The sequence below is a fragment of the Mus pahari genome, chromosome 18 (assembly GCF_900095145.1).
Source record: "Mus pahari chromosome 18, PAHARI_EIJ_v1.1, whole genome shotgun sequence".
NCBI classification, from domain to species: Eukaryota; Metazoa; Chordata; class Mammalia; order Rodentia; family Muridae; genus Mus; species Mus pahari.
In genome coordinates, this window is record NC_034607.1 from 23,469,370 (window position 1) to 23,486,899 (window position 17,530).

Here is a 17,530-nt window from a genome sequence, read left to right on the forward strand (position 1 = left end):
GCCCCTTCCTGACACAGTCCTGTGTGAGCCTGCTCCCCCAAGTCCATGTGCCCCTTCCTGACACAGTCCTGTGTGAGTGGCCCCTTCCTGACATAGTCCTGTGCAGGCTTGCTCCCCCAAGCCTGTATTCTCCTTCCTGACACAATTGTTTAGTTTTTAACTGGCAAGGCTTTGCTTATTTATTTTCATTGTTCTTGATAATAATTCTGAGCCATTAGAGGGGAAAATTATATTCAGAAACACTGTTTCTTGCTTTATTTGTTTGATGATTTAGAGCAATAGAGAGCAGCACATACGCTGGCTTTTATAGTCTGGTAATTATTCACATCCATCAGCCCTTCCGGGGGATAAACAGAACACCGCAGAAATTGCACTATTAATAGCGGCCTCCTCTGTGGGCGGGAGGCAGGCAGGAGGGCAGGAAGAGACTGGTGTCTCCACAGAGCCCTGTTCATCCCATTGCACCAGGGCTCAACTGGCTGTCTACCCACAGGGCTGGACCCATGGCACCCTGAGGCCTTGAGATTGCCCCCTTACTTGAAACCTGTACTGTACCATCAAGGCCGCATGCCTGTGTCCCTCAGACGGTCTTGGGCTGCTTAGCACCACTCAACACTGTAGCCTGGCACAGAGTTCACACCTCCTAGCCTCATGTTGACATACCTGGGGTCCCTGTGTCTCCAGTTTGCTCCAGACCAACTTCCCCACGTGGACCTTCTACCCTCCCCACATGGCTTGGTCACTCCCCAGGGTCAGCCATGTAGTCTGGACTTGGTGATGTGAGGAGTTAGGGTCCTTGCTGTGGTGTCTGCAGACAGGGATGAGTCATAGCTCTTGTCCCTGGCACAAGTTTGTGGGTTCAGCTTTGGGTTTGGGGGAGGCAGGAGCTAGATCAGCTATCCTGTTCTTCCTGGAGACCCCAGCTACCCTAGTAGCCCTTACTTGTGCTTGTTTCGCATGGCTTCATGAACCACTAACGTGTGGGAGAGTCAGGGCCACATTTGCAGTAGTTCACTCGATCCCTCGGCATACCTCCCATGCAGGTATAGAGCTGCTGTCTTCCCACTAGCCAAGGCAGAGTTCCCCCATAGGCTTGTCAGTCAGGGAGACCAAATCCATGGAGCATGTTGGAGACAGGACAGGGCTGCCTCTTCTGTAGACCTCCTGAAGTACTTTGTGGAGAGCAGATGATTTAGGACATGGAGGCGAATGCCAGGGCATTAAGGGGACTGCTCAGAAGGCTGCACTGTGCCTGACATGTGGTCTCCTAGGAGGAGCAGGCTGAACCTCAGAACCCTAGGACCTTGAGTCGCCTGCTTGGTGATCATATCGAAGGCTTCCTATAGCACCCAAAGGATCTTCCTGGACCAGTGCATAGCCCAGGGCATCCCAGTGTCCACACAGAGCCTGACCTGCTGGAAACTTCCCTGCCATGCCGAGTCACCCAGGATGGCTTGGGACGCGTGGACTGGAGTGGCAGGACGGGCCTCTCAGCTGTTATCAGAGACAGTCCTAGAGGAGCAGGGGCAAGGCACTGGGCCCTGCTGAGCACGCGGAGGGAGGTGTGTGCATGTGTGTGTACATTGGTGTGGGTGGGAGGGAGGACATGTGCAGGCAGTGACTGGAGCTGACACGGGAGAGCCGTAAGCAGTCTGCAACAGTGGCCACTGCCTAGGACCAGCATGGCTGCTGTTTGGACACAGCTGCCGTGGCATGGGAGGTTGACGCTGGAGGGAGGTGGAGGGACTTTCATTCGCTGAAGCTCAAAGATGGAGTCATAGTGCTGGCAGGTGGCTCCTGACCCTCTGTAGTACTATTGCACTGTTCCCAACCCAGACTGCCTTTAGCAAGGCTGAACCTGATGTCAGTGGTGCCCTAGCACCGTGCAGGGCTTTGATAAAGGCCTGTGATTTAGTACTTGTGTCTGACATGTGGTCTCTGGCCTTGCATCTCCTAGGAGGAGCTGCACGGGATCCTTGAGGTTCTGCTCTGGGAGTCCTGTAGGATCCTTGGGAAGGTTGGCTGTGCATTTGGCTGCAGCCACCCAGAGCTGCCCTTCCAGATGGGCCTGGCCACCCTGCCCTGGCTCGTGCAGCTTTCTCCAGGCTCAGCACTGGGCCTTTACCCTGGCTGCCTCATCTGGGGAGTCAAGGTCCTCATTGGCCATGCCTGTGGCAGGGTGGTACATAGGCAGTCTATGTGGCCTCATCTGGTTGCCGCAAAGCACAGAGGTTTCCATCCCACTGCTCCTTACCATGTGTCCACAGGCTTGTCTCCCAGGGCTACCCTTGTGCACCCATGGCCAGCAGCCTGCAGGCTGCACTTCCTGATAGTGCCAGGCATGCTCCAACGCATTAAACTTCAGCAGCCACCAGATTCAATTAATCTTATCTTTACAAGTCCCAATTAAAGGCACTAATTAAGTGGAAGGCGCTATGTCCTGGGGATGCCGCATTCATCATTGTGGCCAGAGCTGGGAATTGGTTCCTTTCAGGCCTTGAGTGTCTTCCCAGCAGCCCCCAGAGGTGGGGGTGGGGCTGCTGGCCACCATCACAGTGCTCTGGGCTGTGAGGAACTCAGCATCCTGCAGGAGTGATAAGAGACCATGGAAGGAAGTGTGGCCTCAGTTTGTCCAGACATGAAAATTCTGGAGTAACCCTAGAGCTGAGGATGCCAGGGTTTCTTGGATGAGGTCCCGAGCCCCTGGAAACTCCTTGTTGTGTTTTCTGTAGATCTGAGGACAGGGTGGTAGCTGAGCCTCCTACCACCTTTCTGTTTCACTGAAAACCCCTCAGTTGCGGCTGTAGTAAGTGTCCTCTGCCTTGGCTCCTGCATCCTCTTCTTGCCTCTGTGCCCTGCAGGGTGCTGAGCTGTAGACCCTCACCTTCCTTCTCCCCCAGTGTGACAGCTACGCTGCTCGTTGTCCAGTGTGACTCTCTGCCTGCTAATTACACTGGCCAGAGGTCCTTGGCTCTAATGTGCCTCCCTCTCTCATAGGTACGCCATACCACCGGAGCACGGCAAGCGCCTGGAGCGCCTGGCCATAGGTAGGTATCTGAGCCCCTGCTCAGCCCAGGTGGGACTGGGACAAAGGTGAGATAGGAGGTGGCTTGAGAGGTGAATCTTGCTGCGCCTGTCAGCTGATCAGTCACTGGATGTACCATGGCCCCTGCACTCAGCCCTCTTTGGCCTCTCCCTAGAGTGATGGCAGAGCTTTGGATGCTGCCTGTCAGGAAGGAACCAAGCAGTCAGAGCTCAAGGTGCAGAGAGGCCCCAGGTGGGTGTGGTGGGCTGGGTGACAGCATGTTCTAGCCTGGTCCCTGAGGTCAGTGCAAGTGCACTCAGTCTGCCATCAGTGACCCCTATGCCCTCAGATGAGGACACAACAAGCCCTGGTCTCCACGGCCCGAGCCTGGCGAAATTTAATACTGGGCTTCTCCCATAGCCCAAGCTGGTAGGGAGCTCCATCCTCCTGCCTGGGTCTAGGATGTCTGGGTGAAGAGTGTGTGCTACGATACCCAGCTTTCCCTTTTTCTCACTGCACGCTGACGCTTGGGATGGCACCTGGGGCCTCATGCCTGCAGGGCAGCTGTCCTAGCCGTGCTGGGTTTTCTTTTGCTAGCTTTTAGAGACAGGGTTTAGCTACATTGCCCAGGCTTACCTTGAATTGTAGCCTAAGCTAGCCTTGAATTTACAATCCTCCTACCTCAGTCTCCCAAGTGCTGGGATGACAGTTCCATGCCACCATGCCTAGCTCACCCATTCCTTTGTCAGGTGTAAGTTTGTATGTGGGAACCTAGGGACACACACACTGAGAGCACTGTGAGTCCTGACTGCCTGAAAGGCTTGCCTAGCCTCAGCCATCCCCAGAGCAGCCCTGACTGACTGACACGGGAAGACTAACCTGGCTCCTGCAGGGCCCAGCTGCAGGGAACCCACAGCTTCAGACAAGCGCTCTAGACATTGCCCACTGCAGTGTTCACAGTGTGGCCTTGAGTAAGGCCACTAAGGCACTGCTGGCCACATACCTGCTTCCCAGCCCCACTGTGCCCGTGCACAGCCTCAGTGGCTGTGAGCAGCCTCAGTGGTGCCCACCCACCTCAGATGCTAAGCCCATAGGAGCAGAGGGTGTCCTGCGAGTCCTGCAGCCACCATGCAGCCTTCTGCTCTCTACCCCTTTTCCTAGCCCAGTGCCAGCAGTACATCTCCCAGGCTCCAGCCTCTCCTCCTCCTCCTGCCTCTCTCTGAGGAGGACCCATGAGGACGCTGGGCAGGGTGATCCAGCTCAGGTTCCTTAGCTTGAGACATCTGCAGAGTCTTTTCTGCTCCTGGAAGTCATAACACACAGGTCCTGGGGGTTAGGTTGTGGCTACCTTATGTGTGCCCTGAGTGAGCTGGTATCATTTATAAAACACAAAGGAAATGCTCTTCAGCGGACACCTCAGGACCTGGGCACTAGCTCACAGTTGCTGCCCAGCCTCTGCTGACAGTGTCTCTTTTCTGCAAGTGATGAAGTTCAGTGAGTGAGGCTCAGGTAGTTCCTGTTTGTGGCCTCTGGAGACAGTGAGGCTGACCTCAGAATGACAGGAGAGCCATGGTCAGAATGTCAGCACCCTCCATCCACCCCACTAGTCACATCAGCATTCTGAGGGCCAGCAGAGGATGAAGGTGGCAGCAGGGGTGGGTGTGCAGAAGCTCAGTGGGGTTTCTGAACCTCCAGGCTGGCTGCTTCAAACACCTGATCTCAGGATGTGGTGGTGCAGGCTTCTAATCCCAGCATCAGGAGGCAGAGGCAGGTGGATCTCTGGGTTTAAGGTCCTCCTGGTCTACATAGTGAGTTCCAGGCTATCCAAGACCACATAGTGAGACCCTGCCTCCAACAAGAACAATCTGCCCTGTCCACATAGTCCCGACAGCTGGGTGGGGAAGGTCTCTGGAACCAGAGGAAGGACTGAGCAGTTTGCCCAGGGAAGGATGGGGATAAGAAAGGGAAGCAGGACACAGCAGGAGTCTCCATGGAGGTCCCCTGCGGCTCCAGTTTTGGCAGCCCCAAGACCTTCTTTGGGCATGCGCCACTGATGCCACCCACAGCAGAGCTGAGTGGAGCAGGCTCACAGTTAGCACAGAGAGAACGAATAGCTGAGCCATAAATGGGCTTATGGGGAGAGGCACCCGCCCGCAGGAGAGCACTGATGTGGGGGCGCTAATCACTTCAGATTTGAGCCTTTATTAGGGCCCTAATGAGAGCCACTTAAGCCGTGCTTAGGGGGGACGTGCTGCTGGAAGCTGCTGCAGTCATAATTTTAACTGTGGCGCTTTTAGCACCAAGGAAGGAAAGTTGAGGACTCGGCCGTCATCCCCTCTGGTGCCTGCTCTTCCAGCTCAGCCTCCTGCCAACAGCCAGGGCCTCTAAATCCCTGCTGCCATGTGCCCTGTGCACATGTCTGTGAGTGTGCACACACTCATACATGTGCTCTGGAAGCAGAGACCTAGCAGGGACATGCTAGCTTAGAGGCTGGGCAAGTGTCTTTGGGATTCTGGAAGGGTCCTTAGACTCTGAGGCTGGGTCAGTTCTCCTCCTGTCCCCTGCTTTGCCCACAGCAGACTTCTGTGACCCTCACTATAGAGGGGTGATGATGTGTAGGCATCCTCTGCGCATACACAGGACAGTGTCGTCTGGTGAGCAGTTAGTCTAGGAACTAGGTGTCCCCTGCCTCAGTTGTTTCCTATGCTGCCCATCATGGCTGCTGCAGTGCTGCTTCTGAGAGGGTAGAGCTGAGGCCAGCCTGCCCGGGGCCTCTGAAAGGATGATCTGTCCGTAGTGGGAACTGTTCCTCAAGGAGCCCAAGGCCAGAATCTATGTTGGGATCCCAGGACATGGCTGAGCCTTGAGACGGCTGTCTTGTTCTAAGGCAAACAGAACATCTGCCTGGGGAGGTGAGGGGGCCTTGGTGGGAACATAGGCTGCTCCCTGTCCTGAGGTGAGCTGTGTCCGGGGGCCTCATTTTCTCCTCTGTGGACTACTAAGGTACTGGGACCCAGAGGCTGCACACAACAGCTACAGCTGTCTTGTTTCTTGGTGGTGACCTAGTCTCAACTTTGCTCTTTGTAGTTTCCCATGCCATTCAGGGAGGAGTTAAATGCTGCCAGCTCGCCAAGCCCATCCATATGGTCCTGGGATGCTGCCTTCTAGAGGCTGTGTGTTTAGGACACCTTGGTGACTGTCCTAGTGAACAGAGTGGAATCTGCCTAAGAGCTTGCAGGAGAGCTGTCTGCTGGGCAGCTGTCCGTCACAGGAGGGACAGCTGCTCCTGTCTCCCACACCGACACCCACTCTGACACTGCTTTCCTCCACCCCAGGCTTCTTCCCTGGGAGTTCACAGGGCTGCGATGCCTTCCTAAGGCACAAGATGACGCTCATCTCGCCCATCATCCTGAAGAAGTATGGCATCCCCTTCAGCCGGGTATGTACCACTAGGGATGGTTCTGCAGTGGGGACCAACTGGTCTTGGGACATGACCTGGTTCTTTTGAAGGTGAAATGGGTGAGGGCACAGGGCAAGTGTGGGTTTGGCAGGGTTTTTGCTGTCCCCAAACCATACAGAGCCCTACTGCCCAGGCCACACCTGGTATTAACTGCTTAAAGCCAACAGGGTGGCTGGCCTCTGAGTGAAGGTGTCTTGCTTAGCAGTTAGTGGCTCAGCACTCCTGAGCATGGAGCCTGAGCTCATCCTGTGTGCTACTGTAAAGGCCGTGGTGGATAAGGTCTGAGGTGGGAGAGCCAGCCTGTGGCAACTGCTGGGGAGTGGGAGAGGATTGACAAGTACTTTAAGTTTGCAGACCCAGGACCTTAGGTTTCTCCATGCAATGTGGGCCACGTCCTAGCAGGGAAGGGTAGCCCAACTGGACTTGTGTCTGCAAAGGAGTACAATCCTGGGTTCTCTGGGGACCAAGAAGGCAGAGGGGCCTTAGGACAACTGTTTCTGAAAGTTTCTTTGAAGAGCAATTTGTCAACCCAGGAGCTCGTTCATAGATTGAGAGCCCTTGCTCTGTGCTCACATGGGCGTCAGTGTGTTAGAAATTGTTCCTGACATTTCAATCAAGGCACCCGTGTTATCCGGCTGTGTTCTTCCTGCGGATGCAGCCCAGAGGCTGCTCCCGGCTATGGCTCTGAGAAGCACAGATTCCACTGCCAGATGGCAGATTGTCACTTGTGGAAGTGAGAAGTGTCTGCTTTGTAACTGGCTCATAGAGAATGTTTTCCAGGCTGTCGCTTCATGCACAGGGACCCCCATGGACAGAGTCACTGCCTGGTCCTATCCTCCTGGGCTTGTGTAGTAGTGCTGTAGATTACACATATGGTACCCAGCTCCAAGGCAGCCGGCCTGCCTCCAGACTCAAAGAGGCTGCTGACATGAGAGCCATGCTCTCTACACTGTTAACAGTGTTGGGTGTTCTGGCTGGCCAGCCCTAAAGGCTTGTGGGTGAAGGCCCTTGTCTGGCATCAGCTGCTTTGGGATGGGGCCTAAGGACAGAGCAACAGGCAAGAAATGAGCATGTCCTCCTGCAAGTGAGGCGTGGATCCCTCATCAGAATTCCTGTCACCCTTCAGATGAGCAGCTGCACACTGCACTTGTGAGTCTGTAATGGTATTTACTTTTAGAAGGGAAAGCTGATCAATAGCTGGTTCATTAATAATTAAGAGTGTGTATTTCTGTAATCTGCCATCGACTTCCTCATCTGTCCCTCTTGAAGCGCCTTCAGCTTTCTCCCTGACTGGCCCTGGCCCTGGCCACTGTGGCTCTGCCGCACAGCCATCCGTCATCTGATGCTTCCTAATTTATCCCTGGGCTCTGTTGACAGCAGTGAGAGGAAGGGGCTACAGGGGCTTAGCAGTGGCTGGGGCTTAGCAGTGGCTGGGACAGGAGCTTGGTTCTTTTGCCACCCTGGGCAAGACTTTGTCTTGTCTGTTGTGTGGCCATGCCTACATCCTCACCACTGGCCCCAGTGTGTGTGGTAGGCTACACCCCAGAAGGCCAAGCGTGCTGGCTCCCAGCATGTGCTGCACCATGAATGCTGGATGGCATGGAGAGGACCAGCACTGAGCTGCTGTCACCACCACTGTCCACAGAGACAGTGTTAAAGCTCCAGGCCTTCCTTTCCTTTGCAGTGCTATGACTGCCAGGACCTGGGGACACACTTGTGTCACACTTCACCACCCTGTATCCCACCAGCCTTCATAAGCAACTGTCACTTGGGTAGGAATTTAAAACATAATGCTGTTGTCACTGACTTTCCATGATGGTGCAATTAATTATGTGAAAAGAGAAACCCCGCCTCATTCTTCAGGGCGTGCTGTGCTGCAGGCCGTGCTGGTTTAGTGGATGTTTGATGAATGACTGATGTACACCTTGGCATCCACTCTTCCTCTCTAGTGTCACTAAGAGGAATCCAGTGACATGGGCTAGGCGGCCTGTGTGGAGCACACAGCCCAGCCACTCAGAATAAGGTGTTGAGATGAAGGGTGGAGATCCTCGTGACTTAAGAGTGTTCGGAGAGAGAAGACCCTCTCAATACATTCATGTCACAGTGGCTCACTGTGACAGGCACACAGGGATGCCATCCAGCTGGACCATCTGTAAAGAGAGGCTCAGAAACCTTGGGCCAGTGAATCTCCTGTGTGCTTGAGAAGCCAGCACCAGAGCCCAAGCTTCAAGAAGCCAGGGTGACCAGGGTCACACAATGAGCCAGGCTGAGGGGCAGGGGCTCCTTGGGGGTTCTGGAACCTTCCTCCTTGGTTGGTGTGTGCCATGCTCAGAACCACAGACACTTGTCTTCAAGCCTTCCTGCCTGCTCAGTGGACAGTGGGGATCCAGCAGCCTCGGAGGAGACCCTGTTCCTCATGGGATCTCAGGTGCTCATTACAGATGGGACTCCACCCCTCCCCTTGGGATCATGTGTCTGGAGCTGTTCCAGAGTGTTCTTGGAGGTGTCAGAGCTGTCCCCAGCACAACGTGGGGACAGCTCTGTACTTCCTCATGGAGAGCCATATAAGACAGTGGCGTCATCAGGGCAACTCTGCACAAGAGGACACTGCTTGCATGTACTCTGGCCTGGCCTCCGAGGGCTGGCTTTAGCAGCCAGTGGCCCAGCGCCACACAGTGGGTGGATGGCTGTCCCCTGGAGCTGGGTGAGCTGGCATGGTGCAGAGTGCAGGCATGCTTCCTGCCCTGTGTCTTCTGGTCCTTAGTGCTGGAACCAAGTCTTCTCATGTAGTCCAGGCTAGTCTCAGTTCATGATTCTCCCACCTTAGCCACCAAAGGCTAACATGACTGCTCCTCCACAGCATCTTTGCCCCATGCTTGCTTGTTTTTCGAAGACAGGATTTCACTATGTAGACCAAACTAGCCTGAAACTAACTCAGAGAAGCCTCTTTTTTTTTTTTTACACATTTTTTTTTTTAAGATTTATTTATGTATTATTATATGTAAGTACACTGTAGCTGTCTTCAGACACTCCAGAAGAGGGAGTCAGATCTTGTTATGGATGGTTATGAGCCACCATGTGGTTGCTGGGATTTGAACTCCAGACCTTTGGAAGAGCAGTCGGGTGCTCTTACCCACTGAGCCATCTCACCAGCCCCAGAGAGGCCTCTTGAGTACTGGGATTAAAGACATGTAACAGCATGTCTAGCTCTTCCTTTTTAAAAAACTGCTTATGTATTTATATGGATGTGAGTACTACAGCATGCGTGCTGAGGTCAGAGGGTAGCCGACAGAAGTCAGGTATAAGTTCTGTCCTGGGACCTGGGGATTGAACCCAGGTTCTCAGGCTTGGCAGCAAATGTTTAGTGTTGATCAGTCTCACCAGCCCTCACCCACGTTCTTTTTGAACCTGGCAGGATCCCACAGGTTTCTGAGCTACCCTGCGGCCCTACTAAACCCACCAGGTCCTGAAAGGGCTTCAGCAGCTATGGGCCACCCTTAGGTCCACAGCCATCACCCGCTTAGTTCATCACTCTCTTCCATAGATTACACAGGAAGCTGGGGAGTTCATGATCACGTTCCCCTATGGTTACCATGCGGGCTTCAACCATGGCTTTAACTGCGCTGAGTCCACTAACTTCGCCACGCTGCGCTGGATCGACTATGGCAAAGTGGCCACGCAGGTAGGTGCGACAGTCACCTCAGGTTCGGTGGATGGGTAGGAGCAGTCCTGCACCTGGGTGCACCCCACCTGCTGGTGGCACTCAAAAGGCGGGCATTTGGTGGTTCTGTCTTTAAGGAGCCCCATCTTTGGTTTTTCTTTTCTTAGTGATCTGAGGGGGCAATGTCTCTCCCTGGTAGTGCTGCTCAGGGGAGCTGGCCTTTGTTGTTGAGCCAAGTTATTTACTAGTTCCATTTTAGTTTTTGAGACATCAATCATGGGCTTGCCTGATCCTGCCTTGGCCTTCTTAGTGATGGGCCCACAGGATGGCCATGCCCAGGACTGGGTCACCATTTACCTTTTTATTAGTGTTGCTACTATTCATGTGTGTTCATATGCACCTGTGTGCACATGTAACCCACTGTCCATCATCTTCTGTGTGAGGCATGGTCCCCTGCCTATGGATTCTGGAGTGCCCCATCAGCCTCCCATCTCACTTTCATGCATGACTAGCACACCCACCTTTATGTAAGTTCAGAAGGTGGGAATTCAGATCATTGCCCGCTTTACCTACTGGGCCATTCCTGGTCTCCCTCCCCCCTTGCTTCTTGCTTGCTGCCCTCACTCTGCTTCCTGGGGCAGTTGTCTCCTTTTGTGACTGGACATACCAGAGCCATGAAGCTCTGGGATAACACACTAAGGATGTGGTATGGGCCTGGTGAGCCACTCTGGGGTTGTTGGGGCCTGTCTTCAGTCTAAATGAAACACCAGGTCTGGCATGAGGTGGGAAGGTGGCATGAGCCAGGGTTGAGACCCGTGTCAAGTTTTGATTGAGTAGACACCTTGCATGGCTAGGGCTGGCAGGGCTGGCACCTGCAGCTGTGGCAAACTGAGCTGTGATGACAGGGCAGTCTCAGCCACAGCTATGACAGGAACTGCCCAGACAGTAAAAGCAATTTCAGGCTCAGCCACATGTTCACAAACAAGCAACATTTGGGGATCGTGGTCCGTGATGGCACCATTCTCCACTGTCAGGCACAATAACGTCAAATTAGGTGACAAGTGGTCCGAGGCACCATAGACCAGCCAGTGAAAGGGCAGAGTGGCAAGCTCAGCACTCTCCCAGGTGTGCCCACCAGCCAGGGGGATGCATGGCCAGCTGAGGGTGGGGCCTCATGGTGGGGATTGGGGACCAGGACTGCTGCTCCCCAGCCAGTGTGGACAGAGAAGCTGTGAGGGGTGCCATGCCATTCAAGGCAAGATGGGGTCTGAGTCCCAGGGTGAGTGCCTGTCTTTCTCTTCCCAGCCAGCCGCTCCCACATGGTGGTCACAGTTCTATACCATCCTCCCCAGCTTGCATGCATAGGCTGTGTCCTTTTTGGCTTCTCTCCATTCCCCTGGGACCTCACCTGCCGTCCCAAATCCACAGCAGTATCAGGGAGCTGCAAGCCCCACTCCCTCTCTGACCAGGGCAGAGCAGGTGCCACTTTGCATTTTTAATGGCTGAAGGGGGTGCAGAGGAGCCCACAGTAAATGGTCGGCACTGGAGTTCCACCTGCATGTCCCTAAGGAACAGAGGAGCCACCAGCATAGAGTCACACAGTGCCAAGCTAGGTCCTCTCTGCAGCCTGGCACTCCTTGAGTCTCCCAGGAAGGTACTTGCTGGCTGTGCAGGTGAGAACAGTAGCTCCGGCCAGCACTGTGTGCATGCATCCCCACACGTACACCGCCTCCTTCGTAAGAGACCAGGCATCGAGCTGAGCCAGCTTACCTCTGGCCCTGGCAGTGGTAGGCAATACTCAAATGCGCTGGAGCTACAGGCTGACCTCTGGGCCAGGAAACAGCCCATACTGAAGTCACCAGAATCTCTAGGGAGGCAAGATGCTATAAGGGACAGGAATTTTTCTAGATTATGCACATGTGAGCACAGACATTGTGGGAGGCTGAGCTCAGGGGAGAGATGTGGTACTGGGGCATCTAGGCCACCCCAGGGCACAGACCCCTGAATCATCAGGTCAACTGCAGCAGCTCATGGATCCTTTGCAGAAGGCTGTCTTATGAGCCATGTCTGTTCTGACCTTTGACCTCAGCAACTACCTTTTTGGGACAGGTGCAGTATGGTCTCACAGACCTCCCCAGTAAAGTAATAAGTGCTAAGGGAATATTACATAGCCATCAAAAGAGTTCTCTCTTGGGATTTGTTCTGTCTTTACTGGCAGGGAGAGGTGACTGCAGTTAAAGAGCAGATTATGGGTCATGAGCCTCAGCTCCCACTCGTGATTGGGAAGGGAGTGTCCTTTCTAATTTGACTGTGTAGAGAGATGAGGACACCTGAGACGCTCATGCTAGCTTCTCTTATCCCCTCTTCTGGCTTTTCCTTCTGTGATCACAGTAGGGCAGTTGAGATTGGCCTTGCTCATGTGGGTGTCTTGTCCATGTGCAGCACCAGTTGTTGCTAACAGTCTTGTTGGTTCAACAAAATGGCAGGAGGATCAGGAGTTCAGTTCCATCTTTGGTTACAGGCATCCTTGAATTTGAGGGCAGCCTGGCTTACATGAGAGGGTTACCTCAAAACAAAACAAAGCCCCACAGACCTGTGTCGGGCTTGGGCCCCTCATGGGCTCTTTTCCTGTCTTGACAGCATTTGTCCTTACAGAGAAGTTTCCTGAGCTGTGCGTGGTGCACACACGGAATCTCAGCATCCAAGAAGCTAAGGCAGGATTGCTGTAAGCTTGGTCACAGCCTAGGCTACAGGGCATGATCCTGTCTCAGAAGCAAAAGAATCAGCTGAGACATCCAGAAAGTTCAGCACCCGGCTGTGTCCCTTTCCATCCCACATGTATAGCAAGGGCCTGAATGAGCTTGGGGCTAGCTAGGGTGAACACCCTCTTAAGTCTCAGGCAGTCCCACATGCTCCTCATAGACACGGTTCATTCCTTGCTCTGTGAAATCGGCACCCTCCATGGAATGGTAACTCTGGGCTGACAGACAGGAACAGAGAGGCCAAGCAGCTTTGCCAGTGGCACCCAGCAGGTGTCATGTCCAGCATGCCCTCCAGGTTCCTGGCCTGTTCAGTAGACCTATGTGCAGATGCTGTGTGAGCTTCTGGCAATGCACCAGGTCAGCCCTTCCTTAAGAGTTTTCCAGGTGTGATAACATGGGCGGGCTTGAGGCACAGTCTGCCTGCCTGACCACCAGCCTGCTTTTCACAGGCTGGAGCAACTCTCCACAGCTAGGTCATTAACTAGATCAAAGGGGTTCTCTTAGCGAGGGGGTACCTCCTGTACAGCTCTGTCCCTCCCTGGCTGCTGCATCGGCCTTTGCAAGCCACAGGCCACACACACAGTGTGGGGAGCTCAGCCCGGATCCACACTGCAGGGGAGGGGTTCTTCTCTAGAGGGTCTCCCCACGACCTTACCAGGCTGAGCTGTGGTGAGACCAGGGGTGTGATTGAGAGCCTGGTTCTAGCTGTGCATTCAGCAGCCTCTGTCCCCTCTGTTATTTCTGTGGCCAGATGCCAGTCTTCCCAGAAATACTTGGCAAGCTTGAGGGGTAGACACTGGAGCTGGAGGGAAAGTCTGGAGGTAGCCTCCTTGGTGCATATCGTCATTCCCTTGTGGTGGGCTGGTAGCAGCAGGCCCTGGGTAGAAAGCACAGCTTAATGACCAGGTAAGAACTGACAGCTTTGTTTCCTTCTGTGAGGGACAGTTAGCTGCAGGCTGAGAGGCATAAGGCTGGCCTGAAACTGCAGTCACAGGGTCTGAGGTAGTGTCACCACCTAGCCATTCTGTTCCACTGGCCCCTGATCTGTGCCATGGCAGGGCTTTATGCACTTGATGGCTATTGTGAAGTGTGTTCCTCCTCCGTCCCTGTCACATGACTACTGTGCTATGAGTCCCAGAAGGCCAGTGGGAGCATAGAGGGTCCTGTGTAAGGCTGACACAGCCTTCTTGTGGTACAGCTGGCCACCATTGGGGAGAGGAAAGATCTAGAAAGGTAGCCTAGCATGGGCTCCCCAGCACAGTACATGGTCTTGGCATTCTCTATGGGGTATCCTAGCCTTGTACCCCGTGTCAGAAGCTCCAACAGCCCTGGTAGCAACAGTGTTCTTAAGTATCATGTAAGGTCTCTGGTGGAGGAGGTGCATGCTGATAAACCCCTGCCCCTGCCACTGACTCCCCAGAAGGTTAAGTGAAGAGTAGATCATGGACACCCCACATTATGTAGCCTGTGCATTACAGTCTTGCCCAGTTTCCCTGTGAGTAAACTGGGGCTCCAGGGGTCCCACGGTAAGGGGTGCTGGGTGAACTGGGGCTCCAGGGGTCCCACGGTAAGGGGTGCTGGGTAAACTGGGGCTCCGGGGGTCCCATGGTAAGGGGTGCTGGGTAAACTGGGACTCCAGGGGTCCCACGGTAAGGGGTGCTAGGTAAACTGGGGCTCCGGGGGTCCCATGGTAAGGGGTGCTGGGTAAACTGGGGCTCCAGGGGTCCCACGGTAAGGGGTGCTGGGTAAACTGGGGCTCCGGGGGTCCCACGGTAAGGGGTGCTGGGTAAACTGGGGCTCCGGGGGTCCCACGGTAAGGGGTGCTGGGTAAACTGGGGATCCGGGGGTTTCACAGTAAGGGGTGCTGGGTAAACTGGGGCTCCAGGGGTCCCACGGTAAGGGGTGCTGGGTAAACTGGGGCTCCAGGGGTCCCACGGTAAGGGGTGCTGGGAAGTGTGGGCTGCCCCAGAAGGCCATGATGGTCACACTGATGTTTGCACAAAGCAGGAGCTGACAGGATCCAGACAAAGAGCGGCATTGGGGGAGAAGACAGGCTCATGCTGCCAGCTCCCTGCCACCCAGGACAAGTGGCCTCTGTGCCAAGAGGGGGTGAGGTGGGTGTTGTCATGGGTACAGTGCCACACAAGGGGCGTCATGACACTGGAGACTGCTGAGGGGCACAGCCCCGCCAGGCAGCACTGTGAGCCGGCGCCTCATCACCCTGTGCACAGGTCCCTGTGGCTCCCTAATGAACTGGCTGTTGCTGCAGCACTGGCAGTCGTAGCAGAAATGGGCCGAGCCGCAGCCAAAGCTCTGTGCTGAAACCCTTAGTGGGCCAGAGTGTCTCCCTCAAACAGATGGCTCTTCAAAAATGTCCCTTCAATCATTGAGCTTGCCTTCCTCTGCTATGGGACTGTGCACTTCTGTCACCCCAACATTCAGGACGCTGAGACAGGAAGATTGCCCCAAGTTCGAGGTCAGCCTTTTTAAAAGGTATTTCTGACCTGGAAGGCTATCGTAGCATTGAAAAAGGGTGTGCATAGCCACAGCCAGCTGGTGTGGTACTGTGGCTTAGCAAGATCCACTTTTAAGATCTGACAAACCAGGCCTGAGCCAAGCATCCAGAGGACCCACTGTGGCCCAGTTTTCATCAGGTCAGCGGGAGTGATAAGCGCCCCTCCTGCAGCCTGTGGTGTGCCCCTACCCTGACTCCTAGACCCTAGGCCTGGTCATGTCTACATAGAAGGGATGTGGTGCAGACCCGGGTGTAGGGACAGTCACATCTGAATATGTCCAGCCACGGTTGACCATGGTGGTGAGCTGGGGACAATGTTGTTGTCCCCTCCAGGACTGATGCTTTTTAGGGCTGCCATGCCCTACCCTCAGCAAATGCCAGCCGCCCCAACAACAGACTCAGTGTTCCGCCCTGGTTCCTATGCCATGACTGAGAGTTGTCCCTGCCACACTGGTGAGAGCAGGAGAGTCCCTGCAGTAACATGCTATCCGGGTTGGTGGTTTTATTGAGCTGTGTTTTAATCATCTCCTCTCCAGCTATTGCCTCCCCCAGCTCTCTGTTTCGCATGAGCGGCTTCTGGTGTAACCAGGCCTGTCAAAAGAACACAGCCTCCAGCTAGAGCTCACACAAGATCCCGGGAACCCAGGTGGCCTCACTGTCATGCACCCAGCCTGACTTTGAGTGAGGCAGTAGGAACAGATTCAAAGTGTGAGGATGTGGGAGCCCCGGGGACAGGGTCGCAATTGAGACAGAACCTCTGTGCCTGACATGGCCCTGAAGGAGCCAGGAAGCCAAGGACCTGCAACTCTGAGCAGGGCTGGAATAAGCATGCACGCCCTCTACTGCAGATGAGACACCTCCACTGTCTTCATTAGCTAGAAGTGCATGGTATACAGGCACAGTCTGTTAATGGGGATGACCCTGGGCCCAAGGGCATTGGGGCAAGGTTTAGCTGGGCACAGAGCCCTGGTCCAGCCCCACAAGGGAAGTATGGGGCCCTTGTCCTGTGTTTGCCAGCCACACTCGAGTGTTTCAACTTCAGTAGACAAGCACTTCTGTGACTTGGGTAACCTGAGAAGACATGTCACCTTTGTGTCTCTGAGGATCTCAATGACCCACCTGGCTAGGCTCCTGATAGTCAGTGGCCTAGAAGGATCTGAGATGGACAGTTGGTCTCCATCAGGATCTGTGTAGGGCAGTGGGTAGTGACACAGACAGGCGGAGTAGGTCACATGCTTTAGGGAGTATCAGTACTGAGGATTGAGGGCCACCCAAGGAAGCAAGCTGCTGCTGTCAACACAGGTGGGGTCTCTTACACAGAAGCACATTAAAGGTGTCTGCACCATGTGCAGCCGCACTAAGCTCTGGACCGTCACACAGCCCTGGGGAGGTATTAGATATCACCTTAGACTGCAGAGTGACTCCATGGCTGCAGCAGGATGCCATCTGTTCACAAAGTAAGACAGGGTAACCTGTGTAGGGAGGTGGGCACCATGGACTCCCTAGCCTCTGTATGCAGAATTGCAAGCTGGTCCAGGTGGGTTGTCCAAACTTGGCTCCAGGTTGGGAAGCAGGTGGCAGCTCATTCCTCTGCATCAGTCTGTGCTTATTGTGCACACTGCAGATTCTAACTCTTCTTTGCCTGTGAGTTCTGCTGGGCAAGAAAGACAGGACTGCTAGCCAAGGGGTAGCTACGAGCCTCTTGAGCACCATGGTAGGCTACTGTGGCTCACAATCCTTGATGGACCACCCTGTGGGGTGGTCAGAAGAGCAGCACAGCTCTGCATGCCTGGGAAGCACAGGCCAGGGCTCACCAAAGCTCTGCCTGCTGTGCCCACTTTCTCCTGGGTAGTTACAGAGGCTTCTCAGAGTGAAGCTGAGAGTAGCAGGGTTGGCAGCTGCAGGTACAGATGTTGCTTCTCGCTGGCTACTTCCTGGTGATGACAGAGACGGACAGGAAGCAGAAGTGGGGTTCCCAGGCTCTACTGGCAAATGTCGCTCTCTTTCATGACTCAGCAGCAGGAGAGCAGCCTTCCCTGCGTTCCCAATGGCACTGCTGAGTCCTGTGTTTCAGTGTCACTGTGGAAGCCCCTCCCCCAGAGTTGGC

General features: G+C 54.5%; 1 protein-coding gene across 7 annotated transcripts in view; it reads left to right on the forward strand.

Annotated features, from left to right (window-relative positions):
• The window catches only part of Kdm4b (lysine demethylase 4B), a 79,493-nt gene that overhangs the window by 41,352 nt on the left and 20,611 nt on the right, over window positions 1–17,530 (forward strand). For all 7 annotated transcript variants that reach the window (XR_002381173.2, XM_021217651.2, XM_029531251.1 and 4 more), the window contains 3 exons: window positions 2,998–3,047; window positions 6,361–6,464; window positions 10,030–10,167. Coding sequence is in view for 6 of the 7 variants with exons in the window: in XM_021217651.2 (XP_021073310.1) it covers window positions 2,998–3,047; window positions 6,361–6,464; window positions 10,030–10,167 (292 nt within the window). In the remaining variant the exon portion in view is untranslated. The remainder of the gene's footprint in view (window positions 1–2,997; window positions 3,048–6,360; window positions 6,465–10,029; window positions 10,168–17,530) is intronic.